The 19,337-nt window shown below is 37.4% G+C and overlaps 2 protein-coding genes across 2 annotated transcripts in view; both read left to right on the top strand.

Annotated features, from left to right (window-relative positions):
* Positions 1 to 6,197, top strand: part of LOC110159230 (KIAA0319-like ortholog) — a 38,925-nt gene extending 32,728 nt beyond the window's left edge. Inside the window, 1 exon segment of the mRNA XM_020923771.2 lies at positions 33 to 6,197. Within this exon segment, the coding sequence (XP_020779430.2) occupies positions 33 to 229 (197 nt within the window). The 3' untranslated portion in view covers positions 230 to 6,197.
* A 4,005-nt stretch (positions 6,198 to 10,202) lies between these two features.
* On the top strand, positions 10,203 to 19,174 carry LOC129410054 (adenylyl cyclase-associated protein 1-like). The gene is made up of 4 exons (XM_055157170.1): positions 10,203 to 10,362; positions 17,846 to 17,959; positions 18,768 to 18,868; positions 18,992 to 19,174. Exons 2-4 carry the CDS (start codon positions 17,848 to 17,850, stop codon positions 19,157 to 19,159), a joined length of 381 nt encoding a protein of 126 aa, XP_055013145.1. The 5' UTR covers positions 10,203 to 10,362; positions 17,846 to 17,847; the 3' UTR covers positions 19,160 to 19,174.
* Positions 19,175 to 19,337: the final 163 nt, after the last annotated feature.

Genomic DNA, 19,337 nt, shown 5'->3' with positions numbered 1-19,337 from the left:
TTTTTTAAATCCATTTTTTTCCCCCCTTCCAGGTCGTCTGAAGGGAGTAGCGGCGCCCACCTCGTCCGCTCTGATGCACTCGGATTCGGACATGGACAGCGACGAGGCCCCTGACCCCTGGACCAACGGAGACCAGGAGCGCGGGAAACTGCTCCGTCCTCAGAACGGCTCCCTGCGAAACGGCCAAGGTCCCGCCAGAGCCAAGAAACAACGTGAAGAGCTGCTATAGCGAGAGGGCAGAGGGTAGCTCCAATCTGCCCTCGCAAACAGACTCTACCTTACGTGGAAAAAAACATGCTGGAATCACTTCATATGTTTACATGAAGAAGAGGAATTACAAAATGACCGGCGCTGTGTGCTTAAACACAGCAAAACAAGAACGATAAGAGCTTAAAATCACTTGAATTTTGAATCTGGATTTGAAAAGCTTTGACTAGTTTAGATTTATTTAATATTGTAATTTTTTTTATATATTTCTAACTGGTATTATTTTTTATTTCTAGCTAAATTAATGACCTGCAGATTAAAAAATTTGCAACTCAAATTAGGATATATAGTTAGTTTTCAGATAGGTGGCCCACCTGCTTGTCTCCATGGAGATGTTATCGCTTGTGCTGGAGTATTCCACAGTATGGAATTAAACTTGCATATTCAATTACAGGTGTTTCTAGTGCTTACCTTGAATACCTTGAAAAAAAAACTGTGAGCGTGAGGTGAGCTCGTCTCTCCACAGATTGGACCTGTAACTCAGTCCTGTCTCCATGGAGATAGATTGATTTGTTTATTTCAGTCACATGTATATTGGGACCGAAAAGGTTTAGGCTGAAGCTTATGCTCAGAGATGTAAGTTTAATGCTATACTGTAGAACATTTATGGAGTAAAAAAACTTTCAGAAATATTCATGTGCATAGGATAGAAATCTGTGCATATTTGGGAAATCTGTGCATATTTGGCTGTAGTTGAGCATAAAATAAATATTTTATATGAGTCCAGTCGTATATAAAATGTATAGCATGTATTTTATCCATCAGAATATGAATTGAAAAGTTACATCAAGAATTACAATCACGAATAAAAATATACAATTGCGCTTTCTTCAGTACGAATACGAATTCATAGACACGACTCAACTGTCAAAAATACAACATCACTTCAGAGGTATTATTTACTGAACAGAAGAAACATCGACTTTTGCACCGCATACGAATTGAACCAGGACTCAACCAGGACTGATTCCAGGACTGAACTTAAACTAAAACAGGACTAAACCAGAACAGATCTTTGCTCAGTAAATAATGCCTGTGAAGTGATGACATATTTTTGACCGTAAAGTCGCATCTGTGAATTCATGTTCGTACTGAAGAAAGTGTAATCGTACATTTTGATTTCTTGATTTTAATTCTTGATGTCGTAACTTTTCAATTTGTATTCTGATAGATACAATACACACAATACACTACAATTACATTACAGACAAATATGCACAGATTTCTCAAATATGCATGGACTTCTATCCTATGCACACAAACATTTCTGAAAGCTTTCCTACCCTATAGACATCACACCTGAAAAGTTGCATATTACACTTTTAAGAAAGCAGTTAGAAATTAGACATTGGACAAAATTTTGACTTTATACTAAATAAATGTAAACTAGTCAAACTAACTTAAGATTAATATTCTGAATTTAAGTCATTTTGCAGTGAAAGGACACCTACTTAAAAAGCTGCGTTGGTCTATATCACAGCATCGTTTTGCATGGAAACCACAGCCCCTCCCTGAGCCAGACCTTTTACTAGAATTATTGAAAAACTCTTTGAATGTACTTCGGGACTCCTTTTGCGCCGGCACATACTGGTGAGTTAAGACACTAGCCCGAGAAATGAAGAGATTTAAGAAACGTTTTTAATATTTAACAAGAAATGACACTTTGCCGCAAAATCACCGGACGTTACCGATCACTGCCATGGAGAATATTTTGGAATAACCGGATAAAACGTAACAAAAGACGACAAGAAAACGCATGCACGGAGAAACAAAACTGATGGAAATTTTTAGGAAATTTTTGATACAGGTTAAAAGCATGTTTGTTGTGAGCGAATGAGTGAAGTTTTTATGAGTGTGTTGTCAAAGCTGAACAGTCTGGCTCTAGATTTTCACTGTGGCTTCAATCAGATGATTTAAATGATTTTGGACATCTCAATTTTACATTTAAATATTAGATTTTTTGTGAATTCATGAAAAGTCTCTCACAGTTGACTTAGGGAAAAAAAGAGGTTAAAAATCTGAACCTACTTTTAATACTGGATAATTAGTTAAATGCAACAATCAAACTATTATATTATACTATTTTAAGAATTAACAAGACTCTTTTATAGAGCCCGACCGATATATCGGTTGGCCGATATTATCGGCTGATATGGGCACCTCGAGGCATATCGGCTATCGGCCGATATGCTTGCTGATAGGGGCCGATATTTCACGTGGGCATGTGATACGTCGTTAAAAATCTTAGACTCTCTACATTCTGTTCATTTAATCCAATTTACAGACAGATAAATGTCCTAATATGTGGCTCCACATCAGTATTTATCTACGGAGTCATTTATCCGTGCGTGTGTCCATATTGTCCCTGAACACACCATAGAGTCGCGTCACTCACGTGTGTTTGTTTACACCTGCAGACACAGATCCAAACACTGAGATTATATTCTTTTTACGGACAATCGGTTTGAGTCTGAATTAAAAGGACATTTATTAGTGCAGACTTGTGATGTGAGAGGAACCTGTATGAGCGGTGAGTGTTGGAAATATGTCGACTTTGAAGCTAGTTTTAGTCATTTGTTATGGGTTAGCTGCTGTAGCTCCCGCACATAAACAGACTGTTTTCTATTGGTCTGTTCTAAAGTGACTACACTGGCCGTATATTTGTTACTGGACCTGCACTGATATGTAAATGAGCTGTGAACAGACGTGTGAATTATGACATTTGCGCATATAATTAATTACCGCGGCGCGCAGCATTTACGGCTAAAGGCTAATAGCGCTAGTTTCTTTACTAGTTATGGGTCCGTCGCGAACGAAATGACTCTTCGAGCCGGTTCTTTGAAGCGAACGACGGGAGCCTGATCCTTATTGGGAGCCGTGTTTTCTCTCTCACACTTTTTTTCTGTTCACGCCGCGTGCAGACTCGTGGTTTGACAGCGGCAGCGGCTAAAAACGAAACTTTGAGAAATTTGCGTGTACATAGGATTAAAAAAAACAAAAAAACGAGCATATTTGGCTGTAGTTTAGCATAAAATAAATAAGTCCCGGTTTAGTCCTTTTTCAGTCCTGGTTTAGACCTGGTTCAGTCCTGCTTCAGTCCTGCTTTAGACGTGCTTTAGTCCTGCTTGCAACAAAACAATCTGAAGAGCCATTTGGGAGCCAAAAGAATCAGCAGCTTTTAGTGAGCCGAGCCAAAAGAGCCGGTTCTCTAAAAAGAACTGGAATACCCATCACTAGTGTCTAGAATGTGATGCAAAAATGCCATTAAGCCAACCTACTGTCTGGAAATATGATGTAAAGAGGCAGAATAACAATAAATGTTTCCTAAATAAACCCAATTTAAAATCCATCAGAGCCAAACCTAAGTTTTTTAAACAATTCAATATTTACAGTGAATTTTAACATCACTAAATATATCGGCGATTATATCGGCTATCGGCAGCGCCAACTCCCATTATATCGGTTTCATATTGGCCACAGCAATATCCATATCGGTCGGGCTCTACTCTTTTACTAGAATCAAAGGAAATGTATGTAATATTATAAAGGTGCACAGTGTAACTTTACTTTTCTATTCTATCTAGCATTCATTTCAGCCTGGGTGTTTTTATTGCTCAAAAACACCTGGAAAAACGTGGATTCTTACTGTGAGCAGAGTCACCACTCCACAGATCTGACCTGTAACATGACCATAGTTACACAGAGCCGCCATAAAAGTTACAACATCTACTTCTATTACTACTTAAGCACAGTGAAGTCTACAGCCAGATCGTTGATACTTTTGACACGTGTGTTTTTAGTTTCATCGCATCGCTCGTGTTTTTGGATTTTCAAGAAATTACTACGTTAAAAATATTCTATATTTATGAGCCTAATTGTCGGATTCTACACTGGATTCTACACTGAAGTGAATTACGCTCAAATCACCTGGGAAACACGGGACATGCCTCTCATCTCTGTAACCACGGCAACATGGACATTTTATACTACCTATTTTTATTTCATGTCAAATTTTCATCTATCATTTTGCTTTTTCCTTCAAATAACTATACTGAGCCATATTTTTATTTGGAATTTGAAAAACATTTTTATTAATTTACCATAGAGATACATTATTATGACATTATTTACATACTTGATACAGTTTGTAGTTAAAAATACGCTTTTGACGAATAAGGAACAAAAACCAAACTAGAAATCGCCGCTGAAGTTTCTGGAAGTGACATCATAACACTGGGAGTTTATTTATAAGTACGTTTTTCTATTAACTACCTTTTAAAATCTTTAAGCGATGTTCTACTCTAGTTTCCTCGTAAAACCATACCCGGAGTTTTGTCTAATTCACAAATGTTTGAGTAATTCTGCAAATTTGATCTATCTCCATCCTCTCCAAAGCTCAAAACACACTCGCACCTCATGATGTCACCCAGTAGAGATCTAGAAATTGTAAATGATAAAATTATGCATTATTTAAGTTTTATTGCATTTTGGTTGCTGTGGTTTTTATTTCATTTATTTAACTTTTAGATTTTTTTTCTTCAGAAGAGAAACCTATTATATTACCTATATCTAGAATTGACCTAAACCTCGTAAATAGTGAATAAATTGTAAAAATGGTTGTAGGCTGTCAAAACAGGATATATTTAGTATGTGAATAGGGCTGCACAGTGAATCCATGTTTATTAGTGATTATAAATATCGCTCCAATCATTTCAGAATCAAAAGAACAATAGTTTAAATACGTTTGTGAGTTAAATTTGCGTCTGTTCTGTCCTTCAAAAACTGGAGCAAAGCAGCTGGTCTTATCTATATGTTTTTAAAACATGGACTTCAAAACATTTCTAGTATATAAGTAAGTGTGGTCTCCCTCTACAGGTTCAGTAAATTATAGTAAAATTGCACTTTTTGCGTAAAATGATGGAACTGAGGATTAAAATGATGGAATTGTGACCTGAAACTGTGCTAATCCAAAAAACAAATTATTTCTCTGCAAACACCCCTACAACTTCATCTGTAAAATACTACTGCTACTACTAGTGCTACTACTACTACTACTGCTACAACTACTAGTGCTGCTACTACTACAAATAGAACTACTACTACTGCGACTACTACTACTATTAGTGTTATTATTAGTGCAACTACTACTGCAAATAGTACTACTCCTAATGCAACTACTACTGCTACTACTAAAATACTACAACTACAACTACTGCAACTCCTGCTATACAAATAAGGGAAGATTGTTTTTTTGTTTTTTTTCTGTTGAATGTTTGAACTCACCTCTTGTGAATGTTGATGGGAAACAGGATGAGTTCATCTCATGTTTGTTTTCAATTGTTTTTGTTTTTAATTATCTCTTCTTAAATCTCAGCCTGTTTAAGAAGAAAAGCTGGTTCTGTGTAGGAATTTTGGCTCATTTTGAAGACTTCCATGTTTGGTGGATCTTACAGCTTAAATTCTTTGATTCATTCACAATCACTGCTGCTATTATGTTTAGCTTATTAAAATAGTTTAGCTCAGCTAAAAAATCTAATTAATGCAAAAGTCTCTTACTTAATGTCTTTTGTTGAAGATCATGTGTGTTTTGTCGACTTGTGTGGGTCAAATCAAGTGCACCAAAGTGCCAATGTGAAAACAACAAAAGCGTATTATTCTTCCACTGTCTTTGCACATCATGTCAATGAAGAAGAGGAAATCTATAAACCCCACGACTGTAGAATCACTCTTCCGTGCTGCACTTTCACCAACATTTGTGTGAGATTTTGAAAAATGAAAACCACACATTTTGTACCTAAATAATGAAACAGCTGTTACACAAATGAAGAATCTGACACTGAGCTGTGATTGGGGTGATTTGAAGTGTTTTTAAAGATTGTTTTTGTTGAAACTAAAACTGGAAATGTATAAATAAAGTTGTCAAATTGTTATTAACGACTTTTCCTGTTTTTCAATGCAGACAGACGACACAGACTAACACACATCTAACACAATTCTGCACCTTTAAGCTCACCGTTACTCACAGTTTAGATTTACACAGTTAAAGTTGTCCAAGTGTCTTGCCCAACAGCCGCTCCTTCCCTCTTCTCACTCTCATGCTCTTTCTCCTCCTTCTCTTTACCTCTATCCTCTCTCTCCTAACCTTTTCTCCCCCACCCTCTATTTTTCTCTCCCTCCTCCAATGTTTCTCTTTCAATTTCTCCCTCCCTCTCCTGTCCCCTTCGTTCCCTTCCTCACCCTCACTTCCTCTCTCTCCTTTCCCTCTCACCCCTTTCTCTCTCCCTTTTCTGCCCTTTCTCCTTTCTCTCTCTCCCTTTTTCTTTCCCTCTCTCCTTCCCTTCTTCCCTCCAATCTCTAAATATTACTCACTTTTTAGCTAAAACAATTCTGTCATTTATTTAATTAGTTTCTTTAATTCATAAACACAAACTCTAGACCTTTTTAAAATGGTATTGACACTTTGCGGCGGATGTCATCAACATTCCTTGGCGTGTGATGTTAGCTGGAGGCACTGCTCTGTCTGAAGGTCTTTGGACTTTAATCTGAGCTTTATTTTAAGAACAATCTGATCATAGGTAATTGACCTTGACCTGGAATTGCAACAGGTGAGCTCATTTCCGCTGTTCAACAAGTTTCAGACGCGTATTTACTGCCCCAGCATGATATCACTGTCAAGTATCTGTTGGCTGTTTATGGATTACAGAATGAGACGACGTCATACTCAGATGGAGGGCAAGAGTCAGTTTTCCGTGTTGATTACTTTGCACTTCGCCATGAAATACCAAAAAAGGTAAAGTCACAAACCTGATCATTTATTAAGGACAAGAGCCAAGAACTCACTCTATTACAACATCTGCATTTTAACTCTATTCATTTTAGTATTCATTTTTTATTTATTTATTTTTTCATCAAATTTATTGCATATACACATACAAATGATTATGAACAAATTATTCTAAACATACAAGAAACTAGATAAATAATCTACACAAAGATTACAAGACATACAGGTAGTTCAATGATTCAGATTGATAATTTCACTTCTTTATATTAGAAAACAAAACATACATTAGAAAACATTCCAAATAAATGTGTTAACTACATGTTATCAATTATAAAATGTAGTTACTGCATTTATTTGGAAGATTTTCAAATGATTAAAAATAATATTGCAGATTGCATTTGATTTAAAGGTATTAGGATTGGTATTATTCCACTTACAACACGATAATTGTTCTGCTGTGTGTAAAAGAGACACCAGCACCTTCATTGTCTGAGGAAGTTTTCCTTTTACCATGTAGACAGAACCATGATGACACTGTTCTATAAAACATTTATTTAATCAGTTTGAACTTTTTCATTGGTCTCATGATTTAGGATCATTTCTGCTAAAAACAAGCACTCCCTGAATCAGTTGGGTAAATGGGTGAGTAAGGTGACTGTTCATCCTCAGAGCCGCCTAGACTCCCTGCACTCAAGACAGTAAACAGAGAATGTCCCAGAGTATTTCAAAAGACGTGCAACATTCACTAAATTGAGAGTTTCAGCTGCTTCCTCTGGTCAGATGCTTTTAGTCCCAAGACCTAGAACGAATCATTTTAAAAGGAGCTTCATTCCAGCCGCTATCGTACTTATGAATAAATTGTAATCTATTTATCAATTTTAGTAGGTTTGTCTTGGAGAAATCGTGTGTTTTTTATATATTTAATATTTATTGTGATTTAAGTGAAGCGTGATGAATGAATTTAACTAATTGATGATGGAACAAACCATTCTGCTTTGAAGCACTGTAACACTTTATTTTGTAACTGTGTTTATTAATGATGATGTGGATGAGTGAAATGTAGGACCAGCCTCTCAAATCTGGGAAACAAATTTACCTACGGGTACAAATAAAGCAACCTAACCTAAGAATGAATCAAATATTTTCCACATAAAATGAGAAAATTTTGAATCAATATAAAAATAATCTGATAAAATATCCCTTTTCCCAAGCTTAGTTCCCGCACTATACAAAGATTTAAAAAGGTCTTTCAATTCATCTGTCTGCCAATATTATTGGCCTATAGATGTTGTGATGTCATCTAAAAAAGAGCCTCACTAATAATACTGTAGTTTTGTATTGTGGATTTCTATTTAGCAGATCCAGATGCTTTTAAAACATGCTCAAACAAAACTGAACAATGGCACTGCTCATTAGGCCGTAACAGATCCACTGCTTTACCGTTTGCTTTTGTTAATGATTAAGTGTACGTTAAACAGAAGCAATACTTCATAGTCAACCACGGCTATAAAAATCACAATGGATACATACAAATAATTCATGCTGCTACTACTGCTGCTATTACTGCTGCTGCTTCTACTACTCAGAATTAGAAATGTTTATCTGTATATGAAGTATATGACTATTGTACGTTTATTTATCAAAGCTCAATTAGTAAATGAATCCATCCATTTTCCACTTATCCGGGGCCTGGTCGCAGGGGCAGGAGTCTAAGCAGGGACTCCCAGACTTCCTTCACCCAAGACACTTCCTCCAGCACCTCCAGGTGGACCCCAAGGTGTTCCCAGGCCAGCCCAGAGTATATAGTATATATATACATAGTCCCTCCAGCGTGTCCTGGGTCTTCCCAGGGACCTCCTCCCGGTGGGACATGAACACCTTCCGAGGGAGGCGTCCAGGAGGCATCCGGAACAGATGCCCAAGCCACCTCAGCTGCACCTCTCAACGTGGAGGAGCAGCAGCTCTACTCCGAACTCCTCCTGTGTGACTGAGCTCCTCACCCATCTCTAAGGGAGCACCCAGCCACCCTATGGAGGAAACGCATTTCGACCGCTTGGACAATCTTGTCGGTCATTACACAAAGCTCATGACCATAGTAATCTTGACCGTGACCTTAGTAAATAAATGTGACTCAATTAGTTACAACTACTCAAAAAAATCTAGTTGCTAAAGGTTCTACATTACATAAAACTGACTCTTGTGAGCTTTAAGCCATGTTATGACGCTGTAACCTCCTCAAAAACAGACCCGGAGTTGTGTTTTGTCGCATTAACACGTTTGAATCAGCATCTCCAAAGCTTAACTCGCTCTGCTCCACCTTGTGATGTCATCAAGTGGTAGATTTAAAAGTGAACTGCTACCTTTAAACAGCTTTACTCTTCAACTCACTAGAATAACATAAAGTTGATTTTTTATATTTTTGTTTTACCTTTTGTACAGTTGAGATGGTGTATATAAAGTGTAATCTGCTGGTGCACAGAGGAGTGAACTCCAGTGAGGATAAAACAATAGCTGTAAAAAGGATGCAAATTATTCAAATGATTGACATCACAAGGAGGAACAGTATTGTCAGTTTGAGAAAAGAACAGAGTAAATATGCAAAGATTGTGTGTTAAACATGTGTGAATGATACAAAACACAACTCCAGGTCTGTTTGTGATGAAGAAACTACTTTTTATAGTGTTTATAGTGTAATATAGACCTTTCAAACTCATGGAAATACTTTTGCCGTCTGCTCCTTCAATTAGAACTGATTCAATGGCAATTACTTACCTAACTTCTGTCACCCACCACCTCCATCTAGAGGGGAAACTCGGAAATTTGATACTTTCTTTTGGATTCTACCTTTTGTTTACAGTAAATAACTTAACATAATAATTAAAAAAAAATTGGTCACTGTTCCTAAAAACTCTAAAGAGGAAGGCACTGTGGATCAAATTTCCTTTTTCAATCTAAACAAAATCGTATTCAGCAAGTAATACAAACGCCAGCACTATATCCATTATACTTAAGTTATTATGTCACGTCTTTGGTCTGTTGCGTTAAGATAAAAGCAAAAGGGGAAGGAAAAACCAGCCATAAATGTGAAGTTTCATCGTTTTTTCTCTCTCCTCTGTCGCTCACGGTCCATATATGGCAAAGGATTCAGTCGCGCTCACGGCACAGGGCGGAAACCAGCGCGGCGCGGTGTCAGCTGGGTAAAACCGTGTCTCATCCAGGAAGAAAGGACCAGTGCTGCTGCTTTCTCTGCGAGCCTGCACACTCTCCATACACTTATACAGGATCAAATCACTGCTCCCGTAATTTAGCAGGTAAGAGAAGCAGAATGTGTAATGAAAATGTTGACAGATGATCGATTTTAGCCAAAGACGCGTGCGTAACGGAGGCAAAACGCAACGAGACGTGTTCGCAAATCGTGGCATTTTGACTAGAAATTGCTTATTCTCAGTGTTTTAAAATTATTTTTTACCACGAATAGCAATACATTTTCAGCACAAAGCATCATTAGATTCCATTGCTGTGCGTAATGGTTAACGTAAACGCGGAACGATTGCGAAAATGTGCGTTTTTCTGCAGACTTTTGCAGCATTTGCTAACACAATTTGGGAGGGGTGTGTTGAGACAGGCTAAAAACCAGGAAATGCCGAAACGAAAAAAACCTAGCGCAAGGGAGGAGATACTAGTCCCATGTGAGGGCTAAATGAGCTGTGTAAACAATTAAACAGCTGATGTAATTGAAATATCTGTCTATTTAAACGCGTGTTGTCGCGTAACTTCACTGACACAATTTGCATCCCGTGGTGTCCTCATTATCACAGCAGAGTCTCGATGGTTTAATGTAAGGAATTATGTTGGAACCGCTTTAAAAAGTTATAAATAAACAAACCGAACCATTAAAACGCTTCAGCAAACTTTTAAAAATGCGAAATAAAATGAGGTGTAACATATTTTAATGGGGTACAGAATGCGACGTAACACCAACTACCGGCCGGTGCTTCTCTGGCTAAAAGCTAGCAGCACTGACCGAAGGAAGCGACTGCCAACCGGGTTATCGCATTAGCCTGTGCCCCTTGAACTTGATCAGGTGGAGCTTAAGGTTTATTTGACTGATTTAGATGTCGTAGTGGACCATTAGAATTAAACCAAGCTTGTTTTTACTGTTAAATGCACGCCAAGTCAATGGGATACTTGTTAATATAAGGGTATTGTTCTGTCTTGTCATTTCATTTGCCCCAGGCTCAGAGACCGGGCCTAACCTACTTCCGTGTTTGCAGCTTTTGTGCAGGAAAATTCCCACCTTATCTCCACAGAAACTAAACATTGCAATTAAACTGGGCAGATAAACCAAAAGGAACTATGTCATTATTTGGTTAAATGTGTCACTGCAATGTAATAGGCGTTCTGGGGTGGCCTAAATAACATGTATACGAATAAAAATTTTAATACACTGCCCTAAACTATCTAGTTTCAGCAATAATAATACAAGTTGAAAATGCTGCAAATGCAAATTATTATAGGGTTTGTGGTTGAAATTCTATGTAAATGAACCAGCTTTGTGTGTAACCCTTTTTTCTGCATGTTAGTTATGAATTTTTTTAGAATCTATAGCTGCATTCTTCTCGATTGTCATCTCCTGGTATGAATAAATGTAAAAACATAAGATTTTTTTTTTCCTGTTATAGATTTCTTGTAGCTTAATGAGTAGCTATTTCTTTCCTCAAGTTATTCCAACTTTGGTAATTTGCTGAATTGTTTAAAAAAAAAAAAAAAAAAAGATGCAATGAGTTTGATGGTCAACTAGTGAGCATTTTTAGTGGAGAACCAAGCATTTAATTCAATCTTACTGTCTTTATATAGAGTTAAATTTATGCATATTGGTTAATTTGTAATGTGTTTGTGATGAAATCCTCTGACATTTCTGCTTAGTCACAATTCAGTTATTGCATCTCTTCTTGCTGGAAAGCAAATAGTTATTATTTCATTAGTCTGTTTGCCTATGTTGTGTTTGTTAATTCCGATTGTTTCTCTGTCTTTTCAAATGAATAGCCACACCTTGAAACACTTATAAAGCTGAAATGTTTATAACCTAGAATCGCCCTAATTCTTTGTTTTTTTCTATAACTTAGTGCTGTGTCTTATCCCCTGGAGCTAGATGTACGCTTTATTTTCAACAATGCTGAGTTGTCAAAAGTATCGTATATCAGAAATCAGAAACTAGATACGCATTTGAGGAGTTATCGTACTAAAAAAGTGCCATTCACAAGACACAAATGAAGCTTTCCTGAGTCGCTTTGGGATGATTTTGAGCTGTATCAGAACAAGTATAAGAGCACATGAGGGATTGCAGTTAGTTGTAATGTGATATAAAACCACATGGCAATATGAAAGACTGATTTAATGTTGAAATTCACACTTACATCCACACACTACCGCAATGTTGTCAGTTTCCTTTTTGTCAGAAACACTTTGTATCACAATAGGAAATCCCACGCTCCACTAGAGTCTGTTTCACCCAGTGTTGTCCACCTCATTCATGGACCACTCCCTTTAATAACATCTGAGTCACTGTGGCTCAAACCAGGAAGTGGACTTTGGAGAGCCAAACTAGTGCAGGTCAAACTAGTGCTGCTAAATATGAGCCAGTCTGGAGACTCTGAAATAAATTTAGAATTAAAGGAAAAGTTACAGAGGAAAAGAGGTGGGAAGAGTCTACAAAATTGCTAGAGACTAATACGCATTCAAATGTATTGCGTGCTACTACTACTACTACTACTACTGCTGCTACTACTACTACTGCTGCTACTACTACTACTGCTGCTACTACTACTACTACTGCTGCTACTACTGCTGCTACTACTGCTGCTGCTACTACTGCTGCTGCTACTGCTGCTGCTACTACTACTGCTGCTACTACTGCTGCTGCTGCTACTACTGCTGCTGCTACTGCTGCTACTACTGCTGCTACTACTGCTGCTACTACTGCTACTACTGCTGCTGCTACTACTACTGCTGCTGCTGCTACTGCTGCTACTGCTACTACTACTGCTGCTGCTGCTGCTACTACTGCTGCTGCTGCTGCTGTTACTACTGCTACTAAAACTACTAGTGCTGCTATTAAAACTGCTACTACTACTAATACTACTACTACTGCTGCTACAAAAAACTACTGCTACTAAAACTGCTTCTTCTACTACTACTACTACTACTGCTTTTAAAAACTGCTTCTACTACTACATGCTACTACTACTGCTACTGTTATTACACGCAACTACAAACTGCTACTACACACTGCTACTAAAACTACTACTACTACTCCTGCTTATACTGGTTGTGATATTTTATTTTATTCTTATTTCTGTAACAACGCCATCAATCACTCAATCTCACAAGCCATTCATAAATACATCACAATACATGATGGATACACTGGCAGCTAATATTAATTAAATGAAAAGTAAACAAAAAATTTGGAAAACGTGTTGAGAATCTCAGAATGAGTTTACTCCACAATGATAATAATTTCTTTAGACAATAGAATGTGATTTTTAACATTAAATCATAGTACTTTTTATTCTATTCCCATGTGGTTTTATATGTGTGTAATGCTTCAGTGGTCCAGGTAGGTTCCACCGTAGTCTAGGGGTGTATACTAGTCCATCTGATCTTACATATCTGTTAAAGTCACAAGAACTCATTCGAAATCTTCTCTCGATCGTCGAAACCAAATGGGTGTGTTTGGGTGAGTAGGCAAAGCATCTCAAATGTAAAACATATTTGCATTTAAACTGTCAAATATTTAAATTAGATCGTGACCTAGGTGCACAAGTGTCACTTTTACCTTGTAAAACGCAAAACCTGGATTGGCCAAAATCTTATTAAAAGTATTTATAGGTACACTGTGTAATTTTTCCAGTGAAGGGTCTGGAGATGTTATTACTTAGAATGGCTTTAAAGTTATCTACATGTAGGGTTGTCAAAAGTATCAAAAATCAGATGCTAATTGATTCTAAAACAAGTATCGAAACTAAGTACTCATTTGAGCAGGTATCAGTACTAAATAAGTCCCATTCACAAGACACAAATGAATCTTTAAAATGATGTTGAGCTGTATCAGAACAAGTATAAGAGCACATAGGCTAGTATACTCCCACTATGAATCCTACCTGGACCAGTGAGGGATTACACAGATATAACTGATACTCTGCAGTGACATCACGCTGGGGCTGTTCTTCATGTGTCTCTAATCATGCACAATTCCCGCTTTAGTAAACAATGTCAAAAAGATTTAAGATTATCAGACAAAAAATACCAAATAGATTTAAACTGCACATTTTCAGGAGCCTGTGATCAGTCCTGAGTGTTCATTTTCCTGTTTAGGAGTTTTCAACAAAGAGGTGAGAGTGACTGACAAAAAACTGAGTAAAAAATCTGTAGTAGTTCTAAGATCTTGTGCCACAAGATTTCGCAAGACAAAATTGCCACAAGATTGTGCACACTTGGTAAAAAAGATCTTGTGAGATTTTTTCCTCATGTTTTTACATTTGGATTGAAAAAATAGAGTACTGGTGAGCTACGTTTTTTGGGAATGCGTAGTCCTAAAAAGCAGAGGTACAATAAGAGCAGAAATATTAAATCAAGTAAATCAAAAATGGTGAGGCTAAAATTGGGAACTGAAATGCACAACATATTTATTATATCCTTAAAGAATGTCAAAATCTCATCTTGTCTCTTGTTTTCGTAATCCAATCTTGTGTCTTGTTTTGTGGAAATTGTATCTCGTCCCACCCCCTGTAGCTCCAGTTCTTTCTGGTCAGATTGTGTTCAGATTAAAGAGTAACTTGAATAACTACCCTAGCCTCTAGTTGGCATGACCCCACCGAAAATTTATGACACTTAGCTGCAATATGTGTTTTTCAAGCAAAATTCATAAATGTCATATTGCGGAACACTCCAGACAAAGCCATACCATCTCCATGGAGACGAGGTGGTGGGGGGAGTTAGAGCATCTTTAAAGTCACTTATGTGAAAAGTAGTAGTAGAAGTGGTAATTTGAGAAGTGTGTCTTGTTTTTAAGTCTCCATCAGCTTTATGCAAAAACACGCTGCTGTGTTTTGCATGGAGCTCTGAGGATCCTCAGCCGAGAAGGATGAACTTCTAATGGACATTTGGTTAAAAGGGTTTGGTCCTGGACTTAAGCAGAACAAATTCACAAAGTTGTGTCTCAAGAACAAGTTCAAACTTGGACAAATGTAATGAGAAGTGTTAAGAATTCATTGTAATAGGCTTCATGTGTGGGTTTATTTTTACCACTCAGTGTTTACAATTTTCTCATTTGGAATTTCCTCATTGTGGGGAAAATAAAGGTTGACAATACAATAGAAATTAGCTAATTTTTTTAAAATATTTTGCTTAGAGAAAGATCCCGCACACCATCTTACTTGCAAAATGTGAGATTTATTAGGACAAACAACAACGTGCAACATTTCGGCACTAGACGTTCATCAGGCAAACGGACTTTTTCTCTGTGTTTGGGCTGCTCCTCCCTCTCCTCCAACATGCCCATTTCAAGTAAATGATGTGCAAAGTTTTCATTCTTTTAAATATTTAGCTTGAAATAAGGACGCACTGATTTCAGGTTTTGCAGTTAAGATACCGATATTGATGCTGATATCCGATATTAACCAATACCAGTGTAGGGATCAAAATACAAAAATCTTATTACAAATTGGATCTGATTGTGTTTATGTATCCTACAATAACTATTCAACAGCTTTGAATGAATGACAGTTTAAACATCATGATATGTCCTGGACTACATCAGTCAGTAAAAAGTCCAAACAGGATATCGACTGAATCGATATCTTTGAACACAAATACTGCAAATTTTCCTGGAGGGGTACTGATACTCTAGCCTGATTCATCAGCCGGTTTCACTTCATAGAAACCATCTGACCTCGCAGCATTAGGATTCGTTTGCTTGACAGCAGACGGGTACTTTTTTTTTCATTTAACCAATCGCTGCTATTTGGTCGTGATGTATGTAATGCACCACTAACGGGGTTAACTGATATATTAAGCTTTTCCCAAATCCTGTAGGACGAAGGGCAATAACGTCTTTCCCCTTGACAAAATTCACCAAGCATTCTCTTCATTTCAGCTTTAAATCCTCAATCTCGGGAATTGTCTACATCCATCTATACCGCCTTGTTTATTGTTGTGCTGTACCATAAAAATGGACCCTCACAGCTTTTTCGCTGATTGGCCAATGCATGGTCTACAACTTCTGTGGTTCTTGCAAATTGTCTAGTGTGTATTTTGATTCCTGATGTGTAGTCACTGGAGAGAAATTAAATTCAGAAGAGGCACTAGGTGACACCAGCCTGGATACTGATACTCAACCCCAGTAGTATTCATATCGGTGCCTCCCCAGCTTGAAATTGAATTGAATGGGACTTTTTTTAGTATTAATACCTGCTCAAATGAGTATCTATTTTCGATACTAGTTTTAGTATCGAATAGTATCTGATTTTCAATGCTTTTGACAACTCCAGGAGACATGCAGTAATATAACATATTCTCTTTAAGAACTAAATGTCCTTGTGACTCCATGTGGTCTTATTCTGTGTAAAAGCTGATAACCCTGTAGTTTAGACCTACAAGCATGTTCTGAAATACATCGGATTCTTGTATTAGTTTAAAGTTTTAGATTTCATTTTTCTCTCAAATGTCAGTGCTTAATGTATACTGTGAAAAGAATCTTGATTTTTTAAACTATAACTTACAAACCTAATGGCAATCCTCCCAAATGTGTTCAGACCCGCCCAAACTGAAGCTGCATTTTGGTGATTTCAAGTTTTGTACTGTTGCGGTTTTAATGTAATTGTTTCGTAATATTACTACTTAAATACTTCTTTAACATTACATAGCAGTTTGTGTCCACATACTTTTACTACAAGTTCAGACCTGACGCCGCATTTTTCAGTTTTTTACACAACTCTTAAAGGAGCCCTGTGGGGTTTTACTGCTGCTACACATGACTAAGGATTTCCTAAAGATATAACTTTTCAGTGTGGGGCCTTCCATGTCCTTGTCTCCATGGAGATGTTATTGCTTTGCCTGGAATGTTCCACAGTATGGCATACAACATGACTATCGTTCATGTATTTAATTAGTGTTTTTTTTTTATTGTAGAGAAAATACCTTCAGTGCTGTTTGTAGAGCTCGTCTCTCCCCAGACCTGACATGTAACTTTGCTTGCTTGACTCCATGGAGATAAAGTATATAGTTAAATGTCATACTGTGAAACAATTTAGGCAAAACAATATTATTATTATTATTATCTACAACACTGAGACAAGCCGTTTGTATCCAGCAGAGGTTTTACAAAAGTTTATTTTCATGAATCTCTTGTTAAAATGGGTTTTGTTTGTTTTAGTAAGAAAATGATTACAGAATGAATATAAAACATAGAAAATAAAATAGGGTTTGTTTTTCTCCTTCTCAGTACTGGTTGTACACTGTGAGACTATAGTTTTGTTTGTGCACTGAACCAGGCCATTTTAATTGTTGCGTTCGCTAATTACAAGCAGAGTCCCCTGTGTAATCATGGTACATGTTAACAGTTAACATGCTTGGAACATGCATTTTCCTTGGAACTCTGCGTCCTCTGACCATTTTCCTCTCCTCTGCGTCCTCTGACCCTCTCCTCTGCATCCTCTGTCCTCTTCTGACCGTCTCTCTGACCCTCTACCTCTCTTTTCCTTATATTAAACCTGTATGATGCTGTGTTTTCAGTTATGGCCGAGTTGGCGGGTTTGGTGGCTCGTTTGGAGGTAGCAGTGGGGAGGCTGGAGGGCATGTCTCTGTCTGGAGGAGGAGGAGGAGGGGCTGCTTCTCCTTCTGGAGGACGTGAGTATTACATTTATTTATTACACACAAAAATCTAGGTTTTAATTGTCTGTGTTTGCCAAAGGAGACCGTGGTCGTTACTATTCTGTTCTGTTTACTAACAACCTGAGCAATTAATCAGTATGAAAGTTTTCCTGTAGTTTTCTATTTCGGAGATCAACTCGTTTCTTTTATTAAGTCGTTTAGATGAATATTGCGATTTTAAAATGTCCAAAATTCTAACATAATGATCCAGGGTGACCATAGATCATAACTATAGCAGACGTCCACACCAAATACACAACTGGATGAGGACATGTGCTGAAATTGGTACTTTGCAGTGACATCACTCTGGGGGGTTCTACATGGATGTCTAGCAAACACTGAAAACAAAGTTTTAAGATGGTCTGAAATGAAAACTCAAGAAAAAAAATACAAACTGGAACAACACATGTTCATGAGCCTGTGATCAGTCTGAGCGCTCATGGTCCTGTTTAGGAATTTGATTTTCAAAAAAAGATGAGAGTGATTCACTGAAACTCTTGGCTAATGCTAACTAGCCTGTGACTGTCATGTATGGGAGAGGAATTTGTTTAACAACACAAAATCAGATCACCTGTTGTAGTTTTTATTAAGTCAGTTCTTTCTGGTTAGATTGTGTTAAAACAAAACTTGAACAAATAAAAAAATGAAAGTCTAACTGGAGTAACAGAACTTCATACAGAGCTGCTGATTGTTGATGGCAAAATATCAACAGTTTATAACTTGTTATAAATAAGAATCCACACAAAACCACTTTGTAACACAGAATTGTCTTTTCCCTCTTCAGCTGTGGCCAAGTTTGTGGAGGAGTATGACGACATCGTGAGCGGAGCTGTGGCTCAGTATCTGTCTCTCAGTCAGAAGATCGGAGGAGACGTCCAGAAACATGTACGTGAAAGTTACACTTAGTGTTTGATAGTAAATAAATCATATTGGCAGTGCTGTTTCATGCAGTTGGTTTGGGTTTGCATTAGTTCAGGCTGTATTATGATATTCTTGTTTTGTGTGCAGGCGGACATGATGAAGCAGGGCTTTGCTGCTGTCAGACAGATCCTTGTGCTCGCCTCCTCACATCAGAAACCCTCAGACGTAAGTACTGCCAACACTGCTACTGCTATTACTATTACTATTACCACTGCTACTAATACTACTACTACTAAACTAAAAAAAATATATTAAAACAATATCAAGATTTTTCCTTTTTGTCACGGTGTTCACTTTCTATTTATCTATTGATAAAGTACAATTAAAAGATTTGCATTTCTCTCTGTGATTGACTCTGAGCCAGTGACAAGTAGATTTAACCAGACCGAGATTGACCAATAGCAGTGGGTGGGATACATTAAAGAGCCCATAT

Source organism: Boleophthalmus pectinirostris, unplaced genomic scaffold (genome assembly GCF_026225935.1).
Source record: "Boleophthalmus pectinirostris isolate CB_2022bp ecotype Guang Dong unplaced genomic scaffold, ASM2622593v1 HiC_scaffold_21, whole genome shotgun sequence".
In the NCBI taxonomy this organism is placed as follows: domain Eukaryota; kingdom Metazoa; phylum Chordata; class Actinopteri; order Gobiiformes; family Gobiidae; genus Boleophthalmus; species Boleophthalmus pectinirostris.
Note: the sequence above shows the minus strand (reverse complement) of the source record. Positions and strands in the feature narration are given on the sequence as shown.

What these genes read in the sequence shown, in the direction of transcription:
- LOC129410054 (XM_055157170.1), top strand. Translation starts at nt 17,848, where the DNA reads ATGGCCGAGTTGGCGGGTTTGGTGGCTCGTTTGGAGGTAGCAGTGGGG. An exon ending in TGCTTCTCCTTCTGGAGGAC is followed by an intron (nt 17,960 to 18,767) that starts GTGAGTATTACA and finishes TTCCCTCTTCAG; the next exon opens with CTGTGGCCAAGTTTGTGGAG. An exon ending in GAGGAGACGTCCAGAAACAT is followed by an intron (nt 18,869 to 18,991) that starts GTACGTGAAAGT and finishes TTTTGTGTGCAG; the next exon opens with GCGGACATGATGAAGCAGGG.